We start from the raw sequence: 23851 nt of genomic DNA on the forward strand, positions 1-23851 counted from the left end.
AATTCAAATAATAGATCTTTTACGGTAACGAGAATGAGATTATCAACAGGGTAATAAAAATTGGGGTGATTAACTGAGATGAAAATAATGCAAAAATTCTAAATAATCTTGGCTTTAAAACAGGCTTTATTTTTATGCAAAATATAATTTATTATTATTGTTGAAATATGAGCTGACAAGTTTTGTGAAATTCACCCACGTATTTAAAAATCCATATGAACAAGAAAATAAAATTACAGTTAACACGTAAAGAACATTTTTTAGATGTGACTAGAAACCAAGATCAAAAACCCAAAATAATGATACAAAATTAGCTGTGAAGGCACAACAAATTAGTCATGCATTTGAGTTTCTGTGCTGTATACTGATTTCATTGGCCAATGAAATGAAAAAGAGCCTCCACGCTCCTGCTCTGCCTTTCCAGTCACGTCGCAGCATGGCATCTGGAGCGTTGTGGCAGGGTCAATGTCAGCGAAACGGCACGAAACTCAACGCAAGCAATCAGTTTACCAGAGAGATGCTAACTTGGCGATGAGAAGAGAGGGGGGTGCATCAATGCCTAATTAGCCACTAGCATGTTCTCTTTAATAATGCAGAATTAAAAAGCCAGGAAGACCACACACACGCACACTCATGTTCACACTACAGTGGGGTTCACGCTCATTCAATTCTCAGTGGGCCCCAAAACTCAACAGCACAAGCAGGAGGAGTCCCAGCAAGCTACAGAACAATGGTAATGAATAGAGAGAGAACATTTTGTTTGTGCTCATATTCTGAATTTGTGACGAGGGAGTTGTCAAACGACAACCATCACGCTTGTGGCTGTATGTCAGGCGCGGTATTCACTCAGGGGTGGACTGTCAGGGAAAGGCCCTGTCTCATTACACAGAAGCTGTGTGCTGGTTGGCTCCATGCATCCACCACTGGGGCCAGTGTGGGTTCCTGTGGGGCCGGCATCTGTGTACTGACAGCTGGCGCTCCAGGGAGTGTGTGACGTCCACCTTCCCTGGAGCTCAGTACTGTACTGTTGCATATGCAGACAACAATACACAGACACAGACTAAGCTACAGCCATGAAATAGCATTACTGCCATTGAGACATCTGCATTTTACAAGAAAAAAAGTTTGTAATCTTGTTTATATTTTTATTCATGAATTATCTAATATTGCTAAGATATTTTATGGATGAAATAAAAAGTTATCTTAAGATTTCAAAAGATCTTACTATGATTAATTTTATTGTACAATATTGACACAATCGTGTGACGTGTTTATGGCTTATAGCTTGTACAGCGGTGTGCGAGAAAATGTACTGAGAGAAATTTATCTCGTTATAAACTTACCAGTTTGACATCGGCTGCTTCATATTTACTATTAAAATTAGAATTAAAATGATGAACATTATTGATAGCCGCGGTCGTCCACTAAAAACAAAATGTCAGTTACTTTTTAATTTTCGAAAACGCTGCTGTCAGGTTCGCCCGCGTGTCTTTTTTTTCCAAATTGGCGCGAGTTTACGGTAAATGAGCGTGCAACATATCAAATTCCGAGTCATTGGCAAAACTGTATGTTTCATATTTAGGATTAAGCAATGGAGTACTATCCAAGCTTGACTTAACCAACACTGCAAGTGTTTACACCTTTTATACTAGTAAACAGAATGAGTAGTATCTAAACATAATCATTTTTATTTATAATGTCTAAATTTTTTAGATGCATAAAATAAACATTTTAATGTACAAATTGAATGGGGTTTATTTAAATGTGATTATGGCTATTACCATATGGTGATGAGAGTTTTGACAGCTCTCAGATATACAGTAAGTGGTCTTAAATCGGAACTACACTATTTTAACTTGCTTTTACCATTGATTATTCTTTGGTGTAACATTGAAGCACCTTAAGTTTCCTTAATTTATTTATGAAAGTATCCCATATGATGCAGTTTTGAAAGTTTTTGCTTTCTTTCTCATGGATCCCCCAAGTAGATGTCTGTTTTTTGGTCAGTTAAGCTCCTCATACTGTACAATATTGTTCAGCAAGCACATAGTGTTGTAGCCCAGGTTCTCTTAATGCTGGAAATGAAACCGGTCCATCAGAAGTTCGTCTACTTTATTAACACAGAGAGAGTTAGCAGAGTTGTTCTCCAGAACCCACTGCCCTCGCCGTGATCCGCACCTTGTGCCAGCGTCACCCTAGATAGAGACATTCTTTCTCTCACCCTTTTTTATACGCCCACAGTTTTCATTTTGCATTCATTTCATTGCCTGGAGTCATGAATTTTTCATAACTGGTTTCATGATGAATAAAAGATGAAAAAGGGAAGGACGTAGAGAGTTGGAGTATCTATGTGTTTGTGTATCGTAACTATGTGAGTCCACAAAAGGCACTGATAAAAATCTGTCACCACGCTGTATCGTTCTCTAGAGTGATAAAGTGCATCACAGTATTTTCTGTAAATGTGACTATGATTGCACCATAACTGAGACTAATGGGAAGTTGTTGATAAAATTAGTTTAAGAGGGAAGTGACTGCATGGATGGGGAAGGTCTTTTTTACACAGAATGGCGAAAATCTATGGCATTTTGGTTTCATGAGATAAAAACTTGGTAATGTGTGATGGGGGCAATGTGTTACTTGTTACATTTATCTGATTATTTAGTAATTAGTAAAGTAAAGCATTACTTGATCAATTTGCGCTGTAAAATCAGTGTTACTTCTTCCACCTAAAATGATTGTTGTAGTAAAAGCATGATGGGTAATGTAGTTCTAGAGAGTGTGCCTCATACTGAGGGGACTAAAGTTTTCTTTCAACCCATTTTTACTCTGGAGAAGAGAGAGTTTCAAGCAGCTGACGGTGAGAAAAAATAACACAAACGTAGCTTAAAGCATTAATTTCTTTTAAAATGTATGATGTAACATAATTACATAGTTTTTATAACTTTATTTTCATTAATGTCCCAATTTTAAACAATACATTTACAAATACAAATAAATGTAAAAACTACCCCAATGCTAATGGTAATCACAAATGGCTCAGGAGAAAGAATCCAAGAAACCATCTTAACAACTGAAGTATTTAAACAGAAGGGTCTCATTTTGTACCAGTTCATCGTCCGCTGAAGTAATTTGTAAACATTTTGCTTTGACCACCTTGACTCTCAAACCTAACTGCGTTTCTCAAACTCTGCCAGAACCAGCCTTCTGCTGCCGGGTTTCTGGGCCACTCCAGCACACTGTGTCCACACAGGCAGCGCCGCAAGTTTAAGATTCTCGACTGCCGAAGAACCGGTTCCAACAATACCAGCACCATCACGTCCACGCCCTCTTCCAGAAGCCTTTGTTGCGCTAGGAAAGCCGCCATCTTGAAAATCCCACTGTGAACAAATCCCTCTGTCAACACAAATATTGTCTTCCTACTCCGGTGTATGCTCTGGTTCAGGTTATCCATGATGGGTGTACCAGGAGTCCAATCTCTTTCCGCCAAACATAACGGACGAACTCGTTTTCCTCTATCTTCCAACTCAAAACGCAAGTGGTTCAGTACCCACTCTTCCGCCATCGGATCATTGGTGTCATACATAACAAAAGCATCATAAGTGCAGTCAGTCGTCTTCAAGTAATAACTTTTAATTTTGGCTGTCCAGAAATTATAAATGTACGATATGTCCCAGTAGAACACATGTATTGCGATAGTTGTAGACATCATGACAATAATGATGGATGAGGTGAGTACATATAGGATTTGAGCGATACTATTGTTGATGCAGGCATTTTTAAAGTCCAGATTGATCATTGGATGTCCCCTTTTGGATTCCGGAAGATCGCATAAGATGTCTGTTGCTAGATAAGGAAGGACTGTGTCACTTTTCTCTAACCAGAGAATGAAGTCCAGAAGGTCACAGGAGCAATGGATAGGGTTTCTCTGCAGGTTCAGCAAGCGTAGGGAGTGATCGCTACTTGTCTGGAAGGATGCGTCACTTAAATGTTTTAAATAGTTGAAAGCGAGATTAAGGATCATCAGGCTTTTGACATCTTTGAGAAAGCTGTGATTCAACTTGACGATCAGATTATGGCTCAAGTCTAAGACCCTCAATGAATTTGTATGTTTTGATAGGTTTCTAGTGACTTTACTCAATTTGTTCATACTTAGATCCAGAGTCTCCAAGTGGGGTAAATATTTGAGCTGTTCCCACTTAAAATCAGCAAGTGTGTTCCTGCTCATGCAAAGATATTTTAGCGTACATGGGAAATAGCTGAAAATATCGTCCGGTATTTCGGCAAGCTTGTTATATGATATATCAAGGTGTGTTAAGTTTGAGAGAGACTTAAAAAGACCTATGAATCCACGGCCCTTCTTCCACATTATATCCAGTCGATTGCCTTGAAACTGTAGCTCCTTCAGTGAGTCGCTCTGCAGAGTCTTATTGGTCAGCGTATTTATCTCATTCCAACTGAGATTCAGCACTTTGAGGAACTGGAGGTTTTCCAGGAATGTCAGAGTGCTCCTGACACCCGCCACCTCAAAGTAATGTTTGTTGTGACTTAGATCCAAAACTTCTAATTCTTTCAGTTCATTCAGTGCTGAATCTGAACGCATGTAGACTCTGTTGTGAGACAAGTCAAGGTACTTCAGCTTGGGAAAGTGAACAAACTCTGTACCATTGAAATATGAAGCAATGAAGTTGGAGGAAAGATTGAGGCATGTGGTATTCTCTGCTCCTGTAAAGTAAGTTTGTTTGATGTGGTAAATGTTGTTCCTACTGAGGTCCAAAACTGGTCCTGTTGCCAGACACTCAGCTTTGGTAAACGGTGGGTAATTGCGGAACTGTTCATTTGTGTGAATGTAGGGGTCTTCGCGTCTGTCTCCCTCGTCCTCATCAGCAAGGATTTCATTTCTACACTCTCGTCTCCAAAGAGGACTTGTGAGTGTTAGCCTGTTGTCAATCAATGAAATCAAAGACAGGTTGTGAAAGTTTCTGAACACCGATATATTGATATGTTGGAGAAAGTTGACTCCCAAGTTTAGAACGGATAGGTTTCTCAACCCAAAGAGAGGTCGGAGATCTTCCTCACAAAGATTGTGGAAATTGTAGCCTTCTATGTGAAGTGTATGCAATGATTTCAAACTACCAAAGCCTTTTGAGAGATTCATTCTTTGGTAAAATGTTTGATATGGATTATTATATGAGAAATCTACAACTTCCACTTGTGGTAACACACTGAAGAATTGTCCGCTTTGAAATTCACTTATCAATGAGTTGAAGGAAAGATACAAATACTTTAACTTAGTAAGATTCCGGAACCATGACGATTTGATTGTTTTTAAAGAATTTCCAGACAGTCGTAAGTCTTGCAGTTGGGATAATTCATTGAAAGCATCCGGATGAATGTGTAGAGCGTGATTCTTTGTCCGACAGGTAGTGCATGGGAAAGGAGCAGTAAAACAAAAAGGGCAGTTTCCAGATAAATCAAGAACTGTCAGGTTTGTTAGGTTGTTCAGGTCAGAGGCATGAACTCGCTCAATCCTATTTAGAAGAAGTGAGAGTGTGTTGAGGGATCCAGGTAAAGCCGATGGTATTTTCTGTATTCCATTTCTGGACAGTTCTAGCTCAGTTAGTTGTAAATGCTGAAATGTTTCTTTGTGAATTATCAGTTCTATACTGACATTATGATAGCAGTTCTTATTTAATTTCAAAACTTTGAGTTTCCTTGTTCTTTCAAAGTCTGATGGTCCAATGTTCTTGATACGGTTGGAATTGAGGCTCAGCTGTTGCAATCCAGGAGGAAGGTCTCTAGGAATTGCTGAGATCTTATTATTGTCGAGTAGCAAAGTCTCCAGGTTAGCCAATCTTGAGAAAATCCCTCGGTCTTTTTCAAGGCATTTTTCAATCCGATTCTTTCTGAGGTTTATCCGTGTAACGTTAGTCAGATTCCAGAAGGCATCCTTTGGGAGGTAACGTATTTCATTGTTCGCAAAGTCTAGTTCAGTTGTATTCCAAATCAGGTTTTTCGGGATTTTTTTCAAAGATCTTTCTGAACAGTCCAAGACAACAGAGCTGTTGGAAAGTGTTACATCACATGGAAGCTTTCTCCAATCCCAGATGAGGCCTTGAGACGAGTGGGCAGTACAAATCAAAATGAACACAAATATCATTTTCTTGTGATTGTGGAGACTCCTGTGAATGAGAGAACATATTGATTGAGATAATCTATTATTACTAGTTACTGTCTGAAGCACAAAGTACAGTTGTCCAGTACAGTTGTAACATTGTAACAATGCAAACTAACCATATAATTGTGTATAGTTAACGAAAATAACCATATCAACTAAAATTGGACATCTTTTGTTGTCAAAGGCTTTGCATCCAATCAAACTCTATGGCATTTTAGTGCAAATTCTTCTGTCACTTGGTAAAAAAACCCCAAAAAGCTAGTCAAATTGGGTATGCCAACCTGGACAGGTTTCGTGGCATGCACTCATGAACAAAACAAGCTATGTAAAAAAAAAAAAAAACCTGAAAAACACTATCCAATACGGGATACAATCCAAAACTACATTGAATACAGGTTCAATTGCAGGAAGAATAAATTTTTTTTTCTGTGAATTATTTGCTACTGAGAGCATGAAACCATCAACATTCAAAAGATCAGGCGAAAACTGTGGTGAAAGTGTCTATTTGTCTCCAAAATAATATAGAAATACCCTTTTTTATATTTACAATGGCATTTAAAAGTTGGGGCTCTGTAAGATTTTTTAATGGGTTTGAAAAAAGTGTCTTATTCACACAAGGCTGCATTTATTTGATGAAAAAATACAGTAAAAATACAATAAAAACAGAAATGTTGTGAAAATACTATTAGATTTTAAAATAGCTGTTTTCTATTTTGATATATTTCAAAATGTAATTTATTCCTGTGATGGAAAAGCTGAATTTTCAGCACCATTACTCCAGTCTTCATTGTCACATGATCCTTCAGAAATCATTCTAATGTGCTGATTTGCTGCTCAAGAAACATTTCATATTTTCATCAATGCTAAAAACAGTTGTGCTTTTGTGGAAAGTTTTTGTGGAAACCTTGATACATTTTCCTGGATTCTTTGATTGATACAAAGTTCAAAATAACAGCTTCTACTTTAAATGGACATTTTTGTAACATTATATATGTCTTTATTGTCACTTTTCATCAATAAATCACCTTTCAAAACAGATCAGAAAGTGTGCTTACCAGAGCGGTCCGTAGAAAGGAAAAGCATGATAAGGAATGTCTGTCAGCTTGTAGTTTCCCCTTTCAAGTTTCAGAATGCTTCCTTATTTCTCAAAATATATTATTTTGTGTTCGAAAGAAGTAACAAGTCATATGTTTGGATCAACATGAGGATGAGGAAATGATAACCGAATTTTCAGAATTCCCTATTTTGTATACACTGCTATTTTTGAATGACTGTTAATGAAGCAAGACAGTTTGTTGACCTGGACCTTAACTGAACCTTGGGCTTGGTTGAGTTTGTATGGAAATGATAGGTTTTTCCCATGTTTTATCTCAGTTCCTAAGCATTTTACATTGGGCCAAACTTGTGTTTATTCATCAATATTATATTTTACAATAACTTTTAGAAAATTATTACTAACATATGCATATTGTTAGCCTGACCAAACCAAAATATCTAAAACCTAAAGAATAGTAAACGCTCAACTCAAAGTCAGTAGTAATCCTTTCTTAACCTTCTAATCCTACTTGATCCCATACGTCAGATCTACTATCTTCGAGTGAAACAGTAACATTGTGACCATTGTCAGCAGATCTACACACTAACCTGATCTGCAAACACTCAGCAGTCTGTTTCTTCTGTTTGCACAGCTCTCCAGCAATGGCTAAAATCCCCCCTAATCAGCTCTACAGACACCAGGAGTATGCAAGGCCAGACTGGCACTCATCGCATGCGGAGCCGCGAGTGCATTAGTATGCCGCGGAGAAACACGGCGACTGTGAGTGGACACTCCAGCAATTAGATGCATAGCACTTTGTGTGAACCCGCAGAGGTGCCAGTGCTCATATTCTGCTCAGCACCTGGGGGCAGCTTTCATGCATTGCTTTCCAACCGCTGCTACGTGTTCCACATACAGATCGGACCATTATTAATTTTAAATGTGTTGTATCCATGCCACAGTCTTTGGTATTTCTGATCAGTAGGGATGAGGTATGGAGATGAACAAGGCATGGTTCATTATATAGGCGTGTTTTACTCTGTAATTTGTTGTTTTCACTCGTTTCAGCATCATGCATTGTGTTAGTGCTGGTGTTTAGCGGCGTTTTTATGTGCCATCTTAAGTTAAAGTGTTAGGACTTTGTTTTCTGATTGCACAAGGCTTTGTAAGAACAGCAAACAAACCTCATGAGATGTGCTGCCTGCTACTACTTCTTTCAGCATATAAGCAAATCCCAAAACAATGAGTTGAATCACAGTAAATACAATCTTGACAATGATTTCCAGGTTGCATCCTGCACTTTTCACCTTTTCCACCCTTCATGATCCGGAGGGTATCTGAGCCTGAGGGGGTGTTGAATCCTGCCCGGGGCGTTATGTTTGAGTTGTGGGGATGAGCTTCGAGCTCTTGAGGAATAATGGGCCGCAGTTCAATAGTATTGGTGAGTTGCACAGGAAAAGAGTCAATTTTGCTTGCACAGAGCTATGTTTTAGCATTGTGTGTGAGTGGGTTTCCAGATACCAAGCAAAGATATGATGAATAAACTTGATTGATGACTAGTGCTGACTATTTAGAATGTTTGTTATCTGGGTTTTATTTTCTCTTGTTTTTAAACTGTATATTAATGCAGATTTTCAATACAGTCAATATTCAGTATTCGGTCAGTATGGACAGGTGAATCTCACAAAATGTCTGGATGATGCAAAATATAATGTCTCATTTTTCCTTTAGATTTGGTAGGAAATGTGACCTGAACATGTTTTCATGAGATTCACCCAGACATCGCTGAAAATTTAAAAACCGACATAGCAGTAAAGTCTTTAAATATAGATCTGTTGTGGAACTTGACATTAATTGTGCAATAGTAACTTCTCTTATTTTAGGAAAGACGGGAAGGTTTACATCTTTGACTTTAGTATGATAAAAACAGACATTTGTGTTCCTTTGTTTAGGGTACCGATTGTATAGATGCGATTTGGAAACTATATATGAGTTTGCCCAACCATCTGTGTTCTTATGGATCTTTAAACCATCAATGGAAACACGGTGGAGAATTTCATTGGTCTTTATTGAAGTGAAGTGAGAAGGGAAACCCAAGACCGTTTTAAATTCTCATTAATCTCTTTTAAAAGCCCAGGCCATGGGAGAGACTGCTCTTTTGCTACTTTAAAAAGATGCCCTTCATAGCTCAATTAGTCTGTCCTGATTCCCAAAGAAGCATTTATTTAATAAGGCAGAGATTAAAGAAACTAATTATAAACCTTTCATTTGTAACTGGGAGATGGACCCTCCAGTTGCCCATATGAACAAGTTAATGTAGACACAAAACTCCACCTGATGACTCATTCATTATCTCTTACTGTCCCTCCCCCACCCCAAAATATGCATCACTTCACACATACTGTATCTCTAATCTGGATTAGTTAATTGGATGCTCTTGGACAAATGATTAACAATCTGCATTTTACACAAGGAGTAAATACTGGATTATGCAATGCCATATGCACTTTAAACCCCTTGGCACCATGTTTAATTGCATGTATTAATTTGTTTTTAATTAATGAATTTATTTTCTTCTTTGGGGTGTGGTTACTTAAAGTAATAATTACTTAAAGTAATTTTCTTAATAACAGTTTCACAGAAGTAAAATAGGTTTCAAATGTGATTTCATGTTGACTTTATAAGACCAATAAATACAAAAAAAATACCAACATTCATTGTTTCAGAACATAAATAACCCAAAGTTCACAGAGAGAGGTTTTGATTGGTTGGTTCCAGCCCTGTATGAACATGCAAAGTCAAAGCTGCTGCCTTTTTTCTTTAAATGTGCACAAATGTTCTCAATTGGAAATTGTATAAAGTTTTCCAACTAATATAATAATAATTATTGTCCTGGAGTATATCTGGTTAACAGTTATACATGCTCATATACCATGAAGAATCATTCTTATTAACAAGCAACATAATGTATAAATATTACAATAAAACAGCATTTCATTATTTATCATAGCATATGAACAATGGTCACAGCAAATATGTCATGGGTAAACATCTAAAAAAACATAAATAATATTTCCACATTGTATATTTACAGTCACTTTTTTCTATGCACACAAATATTATTTCGATACAGATGCACAGCATGCAGTTTCACCATAAAATATGTGCTTAGGCATAAAAGTAATTATCCAAAGTGAACGATATGAACAGCAAAGTCACTGTAAAGTTTTGGGGATGTTTTCTAGGAAATCCGCTGTGGTCAGAGCTGAAGTTGAACCAGTTGCATATATTACATTCAATTGTGCAGAAGATTAGCGAAAGCTAAACACTTAGGCTGTTATTTTTGCACCAGAAACCAGATAGACTCAACTGATTGGAAAAGACACACTTAAAAAAGACAAATTTGTTGGAGCTATGACCAAGTGGTAGGCACATGTTTTTTGAGCTGTGGTGCTCACGTGGGTGATGCAAGTTCAAATTCGGCTTGCAACATTTTTCTCCACGTAATTAAAAATGTTCAAGACACTGATTGTGAATAAAAATGGGCATATAAATAATTAAAAGTACATTTTATGAACAACAATTGATTTTTGTGCTATTATAGTTGTGCAATTTGCATAAATAATGATAAAAACAATATAAATATTTCTTTCTTTTTAAAACAATCTCTTTTTTTTTTAAAGTCTTTGCACAGTTTATTTTCCTTGTGCAGTTCTTTGGAGTCCGTTGATTAGAAATGAAAAGTATCTATCTGGGGTTGTTCCGTCTTTTCCTGCTGGGACTCTGAGAGCTGTCCGGTTTGAGCTCTTTGTACTGAACCTAAAGTGGAGATTTTGCACAATGAGTTGCAAATCACATGCGAAAGAATGAAAATGCTTCACTTATCGTTGAACTCTTACCATCTGAATGTCTGATGGAACTCTAGACAGGAAGTCCAGCAGCTCATTGTTCTCAATGTTGTAGGGGTCCCGAAGTTTTTTGGTGAATTTATTGATACCTGTGTGGGACATGCATATAGTTCATATCCTAGTAATATCTTTTAAATCACTTGAATGCAAGGACACATCTTATGTAAAAGCCTTCAAACAAACGCATCTGATCTAGATCAACCGAACACCTGTAGTTTTGGACATCTCTATATAAAAAGTACTGTTCAATTATTAAAGGATTAGTTCACTTCAAAATTCAAATTTCCTGATAGTTTACTCACCCCCATGTCATCCAGGATGTTTATGTCTTTCTTTTCTCAGTTGAAAAGAAATTAAGGTTTTTGAGGAAAACATTCCAGGATTTTTCTCCATATAGTGGACTTCACTGGGGTTCAACGGGTTAAAGGTCCAAATGTCAGTTTCAGTGCAGCTTCAAAGGGCTCTACACGATCCCAGATGAGGAATAAGGGTCTTATCTAGTGAAAAGATCAGTTTGACTTACGTCACGCGTGATCTTTCCAACATGATTACGTAATGCGTGGCGCATCACAGAGCAGTGCAAGATGAGCATTTGTGGTTAAAAAGTATATAATTTTTTATTTTTTTAGAAAATGACCAATTGTTTCACTAGACGACCCTTATTCCTCGTCTGGGATCGTGTAGAGTCCTTTGAAGCTGCACTGAAACTGACATTTGGACCTTCAACCCATTGGTAGCCATTGAAGTCCACTATATGGAGAAAAATCCTGGAATGTTTTCCTCAAAAACCTTAATTTCTTTTTGACTGAAGAAAGAAAGATATCTTGGATGACATGGGGGTGAGCAAATTATCAGAAAATTTGAATTCTGAAGTGAACTAATCCTTTAATTTCAACAAACTAAGCAATAATTTGAATGGTAAATCATTGGGAAAGTGTTTATTATACAAGAGCAATATGATTTCTTACCCCAGACCAGCACAATGTAGCGTAGTGGGATAAAGTATATTAGCGTGGCACCGGCACATAGCACTGTTATGGCTAACCAGCTCAGAAAAGGCACAGACCAGTTAAATGTGCTAAAAGAAAAGAACAGCATGAGAATGTATATAAAACAATGCATTCATTAATCAAAGATACAAAGGTATGAAATAATATCCAAACTTCTCACTTCTTCACTCGTTCCCCAAAGCAGGCCACTTCATCCAAAGCGTTCTGAACCGTTATGATCACATCTTGAACCGCGTAGAATTTGTCCAAGAAGCCCTTTTTTTCCGAGTCCTGTTTGAATGCACAACACCCGGCGAGTTAGAATTCATTTTGAGTCGTATGTACTTGCACATTTTCGACAGTTGTGCTTTGGTCTGTAGGATATTGTCTAGTAAGGTAACATGAGTTTAGTTGTGTTATGAGAAATGAAAGATGTGGGGGTGGGGAGGCTTTTGTTTGCTAGCTGGTGTCTCTTCTCTTTAGACTAAAAGGTTAGTTGGTGTAGCTTAACACAAAAGCAGCGAGTCTCCAATCCCAACTGCAGCTTCATTAATATGGAAAAGAGGGCCTCTGAACGACACACAATTCCTTGGAACTAAACAGAATAATATTAAACATTAGATTTACATTAATCTCAGTCAAATTCAAATCTCAAAAGTTACATTTTAAATATTGGCAAATCAAATTCAAATCGTGAGCTTTCCATATCCTGCAGTTTGTTTTTCTAATTGTTCCTAGCGTTTTTGAGTATGTTATAGTGTTGAGAGTTACGATTTCAAGTTTCTTCTAGGATAATGGACCAAAAACATTAAAATCTCGGTGCGTAAATATTTTTTTTAATAGCAAGTAGCAAATTAGTCAGGCTGCAATTCCATTATCTACTAAATGTCCATATGATAAAAATTCCCAGACCTTTCATAACAAAAAAAAAGAAACTATGATAAAGTTATCTTCTAATGCTTATGTATAAAATACAGTTAACCCTAAGTTAATAAAGCAACACGAGAGGCAGTTCATTACAGGGATTTTGTATAATTTTCAATAAATAATTACACTATCAAAGTTTGGTCAGATTTTTTATTAGGCTGCATTAAATTAACAGTAAAGACATTTATAATGTTACAAATAAATGCTGTTCTTTTAAACTTTCTATTCATCAAAGAATCTTGACAATGTATCACAGTTTCCACAAAAATATTAATCAGCACAACTGTTTTTAACATTGATAATAATAAATGTTTCTTGAGCAGCAAATCAGCATATTAGAATGATTTCTGAAGGATCATGTGACACTGAAGACTGGAGTAATGATGCTGAAAATTCAGCTTTGATCACAGGAAAAAAAATCATTTTAAAATATATTCAAAAATCATATTTCACAATATTACTGTATTTTGATAATATTATATTATCATATAATATCATATTTGACAATATTACTGCATTGGTGAGCAGCAGAGACTTTATTCGACAACATGAAAAAAACTAACCAACCCCAAACGTTTTTAAACTAAAGTCTGTTGACTACTCAGAAAGGAAGAGCCCTTTAATATCTCATGCCCCAACTTCCTGTGTCAACAGGAAATTTGTCAACACATGGTAGTCAGTGTTTTATCTAATAGATTCATTGTTCAATAAAATATTATCCATTCAAACCATGCTAGCTTGCATTTTTCCTCATGTTGCGTTTGTACACAAACGTATGCGCAATAATGACAGCATTAATTCTGAACCCCAGGCCTCACCTGCGACGGGTCGGATGGAAAATCAGTGGGACGGGCTGCAAGTTGTGTTATTCTTTCTCTGACAACTTACAGAGTCGGAGTTCAACAAATCAATTGTCCCCATAAATTAGCAGGAACAATTTCTGAAAGCTTGGAGAGCGATACCAACCCTCGCCGTATTTTCATGACCAGCCGGCGGTAAGCTAAGTGCAAACATATGTCCAGGCTTAGCCCGGGCCTATGAGGGGTCCTTATGAATGGAAAACAGGTGTCTGGGTCATTTGTGCCAAAATACCCAAGTTAGCTCCCAGGGTCAAAGGTCAGGCCGCTAATGGCTGCCTTGTGGTGCACAAAGGGTTATGGGAACGCGAAGAACGACTGGAGTTAAACATCTGGGATATGTTGAGTATATTTGGCAACACAAGCCTCAGGTGCAATTAAACTAAAGCACTGACACATATATTAAACTGACCAACCTTTCAGCTGTCCCCTAGAGCTCCAGCTAACACACAAGACCTCGAACGATAGTGCTATTCTAGAGAAACAAGATGGAAAATGGTAGATTTCCTTCGGCCATGATACTTCGTGTCACCAAGGGGAAAGAAGAGTCTTAATGAGTTAATCAGGAAATAATGAGGCTTCCGTGTAGAAATGTATGGTTACCTTGTCATCTTTGTCACATTCTTCATCCACATCCTCAAGAAGGTCCTCAATCGCTTGCTATGAAGCAACAATAAGAATAATCACAAATGCGATCTCTTTGATATCTCAGTTGTTTCTGATAGGAAAAGCAGCGACGAGTTTAAAATGGAGAGCAAATATATTTTGCTTCTCCTGAGAAATACACCCTAGTCATTTCACATGCGTCTAAAGTTTCAGAAGAGATCTCAAACTGCGCTCAGATCCTAAGATACCAAACTCTGCAAAAGTCAATATGAACTTGAATCACAATAAATTAGATCCTGATATTAACTCAAACATTTCTCATTAAATTCTTCTAACACTCTAAAAAATGCTGGGTTAAAAACAACCCAAGTTGGGCTGAAAGTGGACAAACCCAGCGATTGGGTTGTTTTAACCCAGCGGTTGGGTTAAATGTTTGCCCAACATGCTGGGTAGTTTTATTTAACCCAACTATTGTTTAAAAATTACTACATGGCTGGCTTAAAATGAATCCAAAATAGGCTGGAAATTAAAAATCAGACACATAATTACTAGAGGCAACAATAATAATCAAAAGGTGAACATTTATTAATAAGCAATTTAATAAATGTTTATTGTTTAATTATTATTCATTAAACTTATTAATAAATGTTCATTTATTAACATACTTTGAGTTCATTTTAAGCAAGCAATGCAGTAATTTTAAACAATAGTTGAGTTAATAAATCTACCCAGCAGGTTGGGCAAACATTTAACCCAACCACTGGGTTAAAACAACCCAATTGCTGGGTTTGTCCATTTTCAACCCAACTTGGGTTGTTTTTAACCCAGCATTTTTTTTTTTTTTTAGAGCGAAGGCATGCATTTACACTACTTGATAAGGATAAAAAAAAAAAAATACAATAATAATAGCATTTAAAATAGTTTTTTATCTTAATTTTATCAGTTGCAAAAATCATCATGATATTTTAAGATTTTAAAATTCCCCTGACTTTTCCAGGCCTGTAAATCGCAATTTCACAATCACATTTTGTATTCATACTCTGTGTCAACAACCGTCTCATTTGTATTTCTCCTAAGCAGTTTTAAAAGAAACATCTGATACGAAGTTGATATCTAAATAAAACATAAATGAAGACTTCATTATGTCTCCAGAGCAATGAAAGATCAACCTCTGAGCAAAAATATTCCTCTGGCGAGTTTCGGATGCAGACTGATGACAATTTAATGGCAGCTGTTCCGCCATTTATTAGCCGTTAGGCCGCATATGAAAACACATATGCATACGACTCACATTTGTGACAGACTGTATATTTGTGTCAATCTCCTTCTGAATGTGAAAATGATTCTCCTTGTGTCTGTCATGTGTCAATCCAGCTCACAAAAAAAAGCAATAAAAAAAACAAATTGAAATTCATGCTGGTCAATATGATAATTCCATATTTTAATTTGTAAAGAAGTGGAAAATTATTATTTTATTGTTTTGCGATTTATCTGATGCATATCGCTACTGACTCTTTGACCGGATACTCCTGAATAAAAATGTAATTAAAATTTTGATGGCTTAATTGGGAAGTGAACACCCTCTCCAGAAATGGCGCTCACTGAAAGTCATCAGCACTCATTCCACGCCATTTGAACAATTAAAATGGAATCAATTTTCAGGGAGTTTTTGCCTACACACTTAGTGTGATTGGCAACATTTCACCATGGCATGAAATTAGTTTGACACAATTTAATTGGAAAATGCGATAAGTAAATACACCAGGTAAGTGGAATGGCACATTTAGGAGCTCATATATCTGTGCTACTTTTAATAACCCGAGGTAATTGGAATAAAAACATTCAATTCCAGCTGTGCACACATCTTAAAAAAAAATAAACATGCACAATATAACATAACTGTTTATTGACCTGGAATAGTTGATGGCTGGTTCAAATAATCAAAGATAGTTTGGGTTGGGTGAGACGTTTCAATTTCCTGTGACGGCCTACAACAACCATGTGCTTAAAATGAGCTAGAGATAAATGTCACAAATTTAGCAATCATTAGACTCAAGAGTCAACATCCATAAAAACACTCACCACACTTCCCTCGCGCAGCTCCTTCCCGGAGGCCAGCAGGAAGTAATTCCAGGTCAGCAGCAGCAGCAAGGACAATGGAATCATGTAGATCTCGAAATTCCAAACCACCACCACAAAGATCTAAACAATCGGGACAATGTGACAATTAAGAGAATCATTTTATGGACTATTACATTTTTTAAGTAAATGTCCAAATGATAAAAGTCACTTCATAACAATAAATAAGTTCCTACAATTAAGATATGTGCTAATGTTTAAAAACATTAAGACACTTAATTTTAAGTTAATAAAGCAATAAATCATGAGACAGTTTATTATAGGTATTATACTTAATATATACTCAATATTCAATAAATAATAACATTTATTATTATTAATCATCACAATAAAATATTGTAATATAGTTCTGTAGTAGTATACTAATACAGTTGTTATCCTTACTGTGCAAGTTTATGATTTTTTTTTTTTTAAATTAATACTTTTATTCACGCATTCAATTGATCAGAAGTGAACAGTAAAATCCATTATGTTACAAAATATCTTTTTATTTAAAAAAAAAAAAGCTGTTCTGAACTTTCGGTTCATCAAAGAATTAAGGAGTAATGCCATCACATGAAATAAATTACATTTTAAAATAGAAAACAGTTATTTTAAATTATAAAAATATTTTATAACAATATCTATACAAATATTACACTTTTTACTGTATTTATTTTATCAAATAAATGCAGCCTTGGTGAGCATAACAGAATTTATATATATATATATATGTGTGTATATATATATATATATATATATATATATATGTGTGTGTGTGTGTATATATAACGTGATTAACAAATAAATTTATATTAATTAAAAAATAAACTTGTTAGACCACCTGTTATAATAGAGAGAAAACATTTTAGAGAGAAAATATTTTAGGAATCTAAACTTGTCAAAAACTTGTTTAAAACTAAAAATTTTATTGTCATTTATTAGGCAAATAACAAACTGAAACAACTGAATAGTCTTTACTCACACATAATAACCAAAAATATATATATATATATTTTATTTTTATTTTGTATGGCCTCCTTTGGCCGTTATAACAGCTTTTATTCTTGCTGGCATTGTTTTTATGTACTTTTCTTATTGACTTTCAAATTATAGTTTCTAGTTGTTCCCAAAGACTTTTGTGCGATCTATCTTTGAATCCATTTCAAAAGCCTCTAAACGCCACCTCTGTCAAAAATGAGATAAAGATACTGAGTGAATGCTCTCCGCACATAGTCATCAAATTCTTTCACTTCAAACCCATAAAATTCCAGCCTCAGCCCAATCAGAAGTACCGGTACTTAGGTAGAAACCTATACATAGGATACATAGGAGCCTGATAAAAATGCTAATTTTAAAGAAATATGTCAGACTGACTTAGAGGTTTTTGCATATATATATATATATACATATACATATATATATATATGTAGTATTGTATATGAGATTTACTTTAAGCATCAAGTCATAGCTGTAAACCAGAGCTGAACTTCACTGTTTAAAGAGCGAGGTCAAATCTCGGTCAGTTAATTTTCAAGAACAGGTAAAGATGAAAATAGCAATGTGAATCTATTGCGAGAGAGACAGAGTCTACAGCGCCTCCTTCAGGTACAGGAGGGAAGTGTGTGGATAGAGTGTGTGAATGTGAGCGAAAGCGAGAGGGAACCGTGTGAAGGGCTCTTGAGGTGTTCATAGAGGGGCAGGCGGGGGCGCGGGGTGAGGTCGGGCGCGAGGTCACAGCGGGACGCCGTCTAAGAGATCACATCTACTCGTTTTAGCTCAAGGGTTCTTCAGTGCTAAACTATGAGCACACTTCACACATCACAGCTCTTCAACACACAAGAGTCACCAAACACCCTCAAACTATTATTATGTGTACATCTCTCTGTCTGTCTATCTATAATAAGTGAGTTTGAGTTTCTTTGAGTTGTGTGTATCATATCAATAAGTCTGTGTGTATATAGAAGCAGAGTTTTGCCACCTACCAAGAAAGCACATAAACTCCTGCGGGGGGACTCCCATTGAAAACAGCTGTTGATGTAGGAGCCCACGTTAATGAGGAAGAAGATGCAGCGCTTCACTCGGTTAAAATTCTGCTGCAGCAGCTGACATGAGAGAACATGAGAAAGAAATTCAACCAAAACAAGAGCTGTTAGTCATAAACCATAACACACACTCTTCAAAAAATGTGAGAATACTCCTGAATACCAAGGAATTTGAAATATTATTTCAAATATATTACCCAAATATACTGATATAGTTCATAATAAATACACTAGTCAACATTTGAAGTGGATCAAAACCTTTCATCAAAGTTGTCCTAAAAACAAAATGCAATACCCATCTTGTCTTAGGACAACTTTGATGAACTTTTTTGATCCAAATTTTGACTACTATATTATATATATATATATAAAACCCTAACACTTCAGCTTTGAGAATACTCCTGAATGCATATAAGTATTTGATATAATTTACCTTTATTTTAATAATTATTACATTACAATTTTAATATATTATGTATTACAATCAAAACATTAAAACAATACACTACCATAAAAATACAGGTAAGTGTCTTATGCTGCATTTATTTTAATAATACAATAAAATTGTAATATTGTGAAATATTATTACAATTTAAAATAAATGTTTTCTATTTTAATATATTTTAAAAGTTAATTTATTCCTCTGAAGCAAAGCTGAATTTTCAGCATCATTACTCCAGTCTTCAGTGTCACATGATCCTTCAGAAATCATTTGAATATGCTGATTTGCTGTTCAAGAAAACAGTTTTTGCTGCTTCATATTTTTTTGGAAACCATAAAACATTTTTTCAGGATTATTTGATGAATATAAAGTTCAAAAGAACAGCATTAATTTGAAATAAAGATATTTATAATGTTACAAAATATTTCTGTCACTTTTGATCAATTTAATATGTCCTTGCTGAATAAAAGTATTAATTTAAAAAACCTTACTCTTAACTTTTAAATGGTGGTGTATATCTTAAGAAAATTACTTTTACAGAATAAACATTAAAAATAGTTTTTAGTTACTTTATGAATGTTTTTTTTTTAAATATAAAAGATAAATATGATTCTCTTCCATCAAAGGCAGAACTAAAGAAAATCAAACAACTTTGTTCTGATAAGCTTGATTAACACAAACCACCTCAAAAGGTGCACAAAACTCACAGCATATCAAAAAAATGAGACAAATGTAATCATCTCCATAAGTGATGGTGTGACTGACAGCTGGGGTTAGATATACGGGCCGAATCCGCGGTTGAACTCTTCACTGAGACGGGGCATAAAGGACTGAAGAATCGGTCTGTTCTGCTCAATGCGCAGCTTTGTGACAGCGTCTGATTCAGCCCAGCCCCTCCAATTCAGCGCTTTTGTCACGCAGGCACATTGAGAGAGAGGACAATGAGGCATGGCATAGCCGTAGAGCCGCAGCCGGGCCCTCTGGGGTGGCCCCTCTCCTCTCATGAGGGCCGGCTTGACATTTCTATTCAACACCTAGAGCGGCAGGGCAAGGGGGAAAACGCTGCGATTCAGCACTTGCGCCCCCTGTCCCAAACACGTCGGCCTATTGTGTGGCGGGCATGGGACTGCCGGCCCTCGTTGGGGTGATTTTGATTTGATTGCAGCCGTTGGATTAAAGGAACAGTTCACCTAAAAATATTGTTTTATTATTTACTCGCCCCTAATGTGGTTTCACACAGATATGTTTTTATTTTATCTATGGAACACAAATGTAGAGATTTATAAAGAGTCACACACAGGAAAAAAAAAACATAAAAGCGCACTAAAACAAAAGTTTTCTATGGAAGCTTGTTTCCACTATGCAATAAAAAAAAAAATAATTGCAACTTATCTCACAATTCTGACTTCTTTTTTTGTGAGTTTACATCTTTTTTTCTTAAAATTGCATGATAAAGTCGCAATTGCAAGTTATGAAGTCAGAATTGTGATAAACTTGCAATTGCAAGAAATACAGTCAGAATTGAAAGATATAAATGCTCAATTCTGACATTTTTGCAAGAATTTCTGACAATTCTTGCAATTGTGAGTTTATATCACAATTCTGACTTTTTCTTGCAATTCTGACTTTTTTTCCTCGCAATTGCGAGTTTATATCTCACAATTATGACTTTATTTCTCACAATTATGAGTTTATATTCCACAATTCTGACTTCATTACTCACAATTTCAATTCTGAGGAAAAAAGTCAGAATTGCGAGATGTAAACTAGCAATTGCGAGAAAAAGGAGATAAAAAGTCGCAATTACCTTTTTTATTTTTATATTTATTTTTTATTTAGTGGTGGAAATAAGCTTTCATAGTGGTCCATACAACTTTTTTTGCGATATATAGTCTTCCAAAGCAGGGTTATTATAGTTAACTAAAACTAAAAGCATAAAATAAATGATAATTTAAATTAAATTAAATTAAATATTAAGAATATTAAACTTATTTTATTTCAGCTAGTTGGAAAGGATTTCTCATTTTCATAGTCAAACTTGATGTACTGTACTACAAAAAAATAAAGCTCAAATAAAAATAAAATATTAATAAAAACTAGTATCTAATAGTAACTTGATGCTAAAATAGCTTCCAAAGCCATATGACAGTTTTGTGTGCGAGAAACATACTGTAAATTAATAATCGTGATAAAAACTAACAATCCCTACGACGAAGCTTGTGACTAGCCCACATTCTTATTCAGAATTCAAAAATGCCATTTTCGTGTCGTCATTTTTAATCTAGATGTCTTATAATATATCACATGAGTCGCTTGAACTACTTTTTGTTTTGTTTTTTGTCCTTTCTGGAGGTTTTGGGGCACTTTAAAGTGTCACTGTATCGGAAAAACCTGTTTAGTGATTCCTCCAAAATGTTCCTTTTGTGTTTTACAGAATTTATTACATAAGTTGGGTTTGTAACGACACAAAGGGGAGTAAATAAATAATGACAGAGGTGCCATTATTTGTGAACTATTCCTTTTAAAGAATAGTTATATTGTTGTCATATTACCTGTTTAGAGACTTTGGCCTCCTCTTCGATGTACTTCTGTTCTGGTGGAACAAACGTCCGCAAACTGGCTTTCACCTTGAAGCGAAACGAAGCACGTATGATTTGTTTTAATTAGTGCTGGAGTTCTGTATGCATCAATAATTATTGCATATTCGACAGTGTGAAAAAAAACACAGCAGAAACAAAAGACAACATCCAGCGCTCCAGGCGCAGCGCACACTTACGGCGTTGAAGATGACGTCTGCTTCGAGAAAGATGACCCCCTTTGTTGGCCCTGTCAGCTCCTTGTTTTTTAAGACGTAGGCCTTCTGTTCGCTGTTGCGGATCTGTGTGAAGAAGACGTGACAGCCTGCTGTCTGGCAGAGCCCCAGCGGACCCCCCTCCTCGGCTGACCCCTGATCTCCCAGCGGCAGCATCAAACAGCCAGCCGCACATTCCCTCCCCGTCCCTCCCCTCCTTCCAGCACTTCCAACTCTGACAAGTACCTGCTCATTACCAGCATCCCTCTGTCATCGAGACATTACCCAGGCACTGGGAGGCCCAGCTGTGTGCGCTTTTAAAGACGCGCCACCATCAATCTCGCCGTCCGGCGACTCTATTTGTTTCAAACGTGTCTATAAAAGCGCCTTTAAAAACACACGTGGATCTAAGAATTTGGAGAAGCTGAATGAGGCGAACTTACGTTTAATAAAGGGATGGCCACTTTACCCAGGAAATCAGCACTGCGATCTCTGTCCTCGTCGTACACGGTGATCTCCAGCACTGAGTGAATGTCTTTCACATTGCTGCGAGGTTAAAAAGAGAGAGTTTTTCCATCAAGCACAAAACATTTCTATTAATATTGACTATAATATTGCTTGGCATATTGCATTTATAAATATACTAAAGTCAACATGAAACAGGATTTGCAACGCATTCAAATGTTACGTATTTCTGAGGGAAAGTCTGTGGGAAATTATGTAGCGCGGTAGTTGAGGATTTGATTGGATGATGAATAATACTTTAAATTATGCGGCTGTTTTAAAAAAAAATAAAGGTGTGCTACAAATTTTTAACCCTATGGGGCTGTTCGGTCTCAAAAAATTTAATGTTTTGTTTTTTTAGAATTGTTTACTTCATCGCAATGGTACGAAACTTGGTAAAGGTTTTGGCACTTGCTGTGTGAACACAAATAAAAATCTTGGACATGATTCAAAAAGGTTAAATGGTCCTGAAAAAAATAGTCACACTTGTATTGTTTGCTGGAATTAGCATTTTAAATGAATGGGTGACGAATTTCATCTAGTGGAAACTTTTGGTACTGCGCCCAAACAAAATCTTACTGAAAGCTCATTTGTTGAGATATCAAGCACAAATTTGGAACACAACTTGTTTAGATTTATGGCTTTGATTTTCTCATAGTTTTAGAGTAAAAATTGTTTTGGAAAATATACATTTCTACGGAGCCCTGCACATGACACGCAGGAAAAAAAGAATAGGTTAAATCGTGCGCGTGATTTACTAATTTGTTCCCTCGATTTACTGTGCACGATTTATAAATCGAGGGAACAAAATAGTAAATCATGCGCACTTTACTTTTTTTCCCTGCATGTCATGTGCAGGGCTCCGTACTTTTCATATAAAATTTAAAAATAGTATTTCTGTGCATTTATCGTTAACAACAAATGTTGTCTATAAAAGGAGACCAAACTTAATCTGTGCTCCAAAGCATTCAAGATTTATGACAGTTTAAGTTGAAAAGGTAATTTTCAGGTCTATGCTCAAAAAGTGGTTAACAGCTAATAAATGGATCATAACTATTCCATAAATATAATTTAGTGCCAAAAATACAAAATATTAAATAAAAAACATTATCGAACTAAAACATAGTACATTTATTTCATTGAAAAAAAAGGTCATTTTTGACTGCCAAGTGATCAACTTTCAACTGGTTTTAAAAGGGGGTCAATAAAATGAGCAAAAAAACTTTGGCTTTGAATAATCAATCTTATCCCAGTATACAGACTTTTTTTTTGTCACAGCATTGCATTGATTCCTCAGTTCCAGTTCCTTGTATCAGCATTTTTATTTATTTCTGTGTACTTTTATATAATTTCCTACAGTTTGACTGATAGATGAACTAGAAGAATTAATTTACAATACCAAACAAAAGTGAAGCAAACTGTTCAACAAGGATTATGACTATGAATTGGCGAT

General features: G+C 35.9%; 2 protein-coding genes across 9 annotated transcripts in view; both read right to left on the reverse strand.

Moving 5' to 3' along the window:
* Positions 1–2879: 2879 nt before the first annotated feature.
* On the reverse strand, positions 2880–7282 carry tlr8b (toll-like receptor 8b). The gene is made up of 2 exons (XM_051911347.1): positions 7231–7282; positions 2880–6179 (listed from the first exon to the last, which is right to left on the reverse strand). The coding sequence occupies exon 2, from the start codon at positions 6155–6157 to the stop codon at positions 3110–3112; it is 3048 nt and encodes a 1015-aa protein (XP_051767307.1). The 5' UTR covers positions 6158–6179; positions 7231–7282; the 3' UTR covers positions 2880–3109.
* Positions 7283–9871: 2589 nt separating this feature from the next.
* Positions 9872–23851, reverse strand: part of mctp1b (multiple C2 domains, transmembrane 1b) — a 38055-nt gene continuing 24075 nt past the window's right edge. For all 8 annotated transcript variants that reach the window (XM_051909868.1, XM_051909866.1, XM_051909862.1 and 5 more), the window contains 10 exons: positions 22338–22440; positions 21880–21981; positions 21656–21730; positions 18602–18721; positions 16581–16700; positions 14496–14552; positions 12290–12399; positions 12088–12197; positions 11111–11208; positions 9872–11030 (listed from right to left, as the gene is read on the reverse strand). In XM_051909868.1, coding sequence (XP_051765828.1) covers positions 10959–11030; positions 11111–11208; positions 12088–12197; positions 12290–12399; positions 14496–14552; positions 16581–16700; positions 18602–18721; positions 21656–21730; positions 21880–21981; positions 22338–22440 — 967 coding nt within the window. In that variant the 3' untranslated portion in view covers positions 9872–10958. The remainder of the gene's footprint in view (positions 11031–11110; positions 11209–12087; positions 12198–12289; positions 12400–14495; positions 14553–16580; positions 16701–18601; positions 18722–21655; positions 21731–21879; positions 21982–22337; positions 22441–23851) is intronic.

Source organism: Ctenopharyngodon idella, chromosome 10 (assembly GCF_019924925.1).
Source record: "Ctenopharyngodon idella isolate HZGC_01 chromosome 10, HZGC01, whole genome shotgun sequence".
Lineage (NCBI taxonomy): Eukaryota > Metazoa > Chordata > Actinopteri > Cypriniformes > Xenocyprididae > Ctenopharyngodon > Ctenopharyngodon idella.